Consider the following 2,813-nt stretch of genomic DNA (forward strand, 5'->3'; position numbering starts at 1 on the left):
TCTTATAAACTTTTTTGCTAAACAAATAACGGTTAACATGTATTAATTATGCAATCTTAACTAACTGAAAAGATCAAATTGCTAAAAGTTATCAGTAGGTACATTGTGTCGAAAATTCTTATAAATATTAATACGACTCTAATAAATCCAAAAATGTTCGGCCATCGTGAATCTGTCTCCTCAGACCATATTTTATCGACAGACAGATAAAAATCAATTAAACGCCACTTTACAACTTCACTTTTTATCTCATTGCGGATTAAAACACAGTGTAGTCTCATCACATAAACCACCACATTATGCAACTATTTAAAAGCAGGCAAAACACTAAATCACAAAACACTTTATAAGCTTATATCAGGCTCTGATCTGCGACTTCTAACCACCCTGTACTTATGAACCCTTATAATCATTGGCTTTTGTTTCTGAGGCCTCTTCACATTCCTTTTCTTTAAAGGCCTTCTAGAATACGTGTATCCGCCATTCCCATTCGGTCTCGCGTATAGTATCGTCGGTTTTTCTTCTGTTGCGGTCGGTCTCTCGTGCACATACTCTTCTCGGTACGGCCTGTCGCGTACGTACTCTTCTTGATACGGCTTCGTGTATTCTGCAGAACGATACGGGTATTCTACAGTATACGGCTTAGGGTATTCCACGGGGTAAGGCTTAACATATTCCACAGGGTATGGCTTAGTGTATTCCACGGGAGGGGCCGGCTTAATGTATTCTACAGGAGGATACGGCTTGGCGTATTCCAAAGAAGGATACTGCTTAGCGAATTCTATAGATGAATAATACTTCGGGTATTCCGGGGGCATGTATGGCTTCGATTTTAGGTGTTCGTAAGGTTTTTGGTATTGTTCGTAAGGTTTTTGGTATTTTTCGTAAGGTTTTTGGTATTCTTCGTAAGGCTTCGTGTAGTGGCTTGGATACTCGGTTGGGTCACTTTGGATGAAGTTTTGCTGATAGTCTGGTTTCGAGTATGCTTGCTTGAGGGATGTGGCTACCGCATTCTGGAGCTGTTTGGCCTGTTCCAGTGGGTTTTCTGAGAGCACGGCTATGATTGGCACTGGGCTGCCGAGGGGGACGGCGGCGAAGGCCACGGGCTCGTAATCCTGGGTGTACTCGTTGGCGTACGGGTCGAAGGCGTCGCTGCGAGTTTTTAGAACTTGCTGGAGGGGCCTGAGAGGCTTAGGGGCGTCGTTGGCCCCCGAGAGAGGCTCTGCGTAGACGACGCATAGCGCGAGGAGGGCTAACGACCGCTATAATAAAAAAAACAAAATTTTATTTTATTCAGGATGAAATTTTGTTTTTATTTCGAATGTCTATTGTTATCATATTTTTAAGTTTCTTTAGCTAGAGTTCACTTTTATCGCTTGGATATAATTTACACCTGATCAAAACACGTTTCGCCTGGAAAGACCGAAGCTTTAGAAAATTATAGAAACAGTTCAAATTCAATAATGACTATTTATATGTAAGATGTAAATAGAAAATCTCATACCCTATAATTATTATGTAACAATTAAAACTCTATGATATAATACAAAACAAAAACAACGGCATTTTGAAAACGGCAATAGGCTAGTTTCACGGTTTTGTCCAAAACTATTCATAATCACGTCATCACACAAACTTTTTCAAGCACTTTTCACTATCTATTCTAATAAGTGTAAACGAAAGTGCACTCACAGTTTCCATGTCGATGTCCGCGGCGCGCGTCGGCGTGAGCGCTACTGATGCGCACACGCAATTTCAGTTTCAGGACGACGCCCATAGAGCTACCACTACCACCTAGACAGTACCTAGTGCTGTTGCATCATGGTTACATGAGTTATTGATAATGTTTTACAATTGCTTGACGTTTTTGTTGTTAGTAATAATGTGTAATGGAATGAAAAAGTATGAATAAATCATGCCTTTTAAGCATTTATAAATTATACATTTGAATTAAAAAAGTGACGTATGAAGTAAAGAAGTGTAAATAGATCATGTCTCAGTGTTTATCAGGTGTTTATAAATTAAAATGTCAATTTGATTGATATTAAATTTGGCTTGCAGTGCATGCGTCGTGCTTATCTATATATATAAATGCAAGTGTCCTGACTGACTGACTGACTGACTGACTGACTGACTGATTCATCAACGCAGAGCCGAAACTACAAAAGCTAGAAAGTTGAAATTTGCACACTAGGTTGCATTTATAAAGTGTACAAGAGATAAGAAGCGATTTTGAAAAATTCAACCCCTAAGGGGGTTAAAAAGGGGATGAAAGGTTGTATGGGATACAAGTTTTATTTTAAGCTAGGAATTTAAAACTTTGTAAAAATGTATTATATTAAAAAAACAAGAAAACTAATTTCAGCGTTTTTGAAAGTTCATCCCCCAAGGTGGTGAAAAAGGGGTTGAAAGTTTGTATGGAGATCAAATATTTTTGTGAGTGTGGGACTTGAAACTTTGTATATGGGGACATTATTATAAGACAAGAAAAGTAATTTCAGCGTTTTTGAAAATTCATCCCCTAACAGGGTTAAAAAGGGGTTGAAAGATTGAATCCATTACAAATGCTTTGAAACTTCTTAGAAAGGCATAATAGCCGATTACAAAATAAAGTAATTGCGACGTTTTTGGAAATTCAACCCCTAAGGGGGTTAAAAAGGGGATGAAAGTTCGTCTTGGGGTGCAAATTTCATTTTAAGCTAGGAACTTGAAACTTTGCAAATAGATATTAAATTTAAATACAAGAAAACTAATTTCAGCGTTTTTGATAATTCATCCCCTATGGTGGTGAAAAAAGGGTTGAAAGTTTGTAT

At 38.0% G+C, this 2,813-nt stretch overlaps 1 protein-coding gene across 1 annotated transcript; it reads right to left on the minus strand.

The window, feature by feature from the left end:
• Nucleotides 1-207: 207 nt before the first annotated feature.
• On the minus strand, nt 208-1,859 carry LOC134653236 (uncharacterized). The gene is made up of 3 exons (XM_063508562.1): nt 1,693-1,859; nt 890-1,262; nt 208-847 (listed from the first exon to the last, which is right to left on the minus strand). Exons 1-3 carry the CDS (start codon nt 1,699-1,701, stop codon nt 345-347), a joined length of 885 nt encoding a protein of 294 aa, XP_063364632.1. The 5' UTR covers nt 1,702-1,859; the 3' UTR covers nt 208-344.
• Between the last annotated feature and the right edge of the window lie 954 nt (nt 1,860-2,813).

Source organism: Cydia amplana, chromosome 13, assembly GCF_948474715.1.
Source record: "Cydia amplana chromosome 13, ilCydAmpl1.1, whole genome shotgun sequence".
In the NCBI taxonomy this organism is placed as follows: Eukaryota; Metazoa; Arthropoda; class Insecta; order Lepidoptera; family Tortricidae; genus Cydia; species Cydia amplana.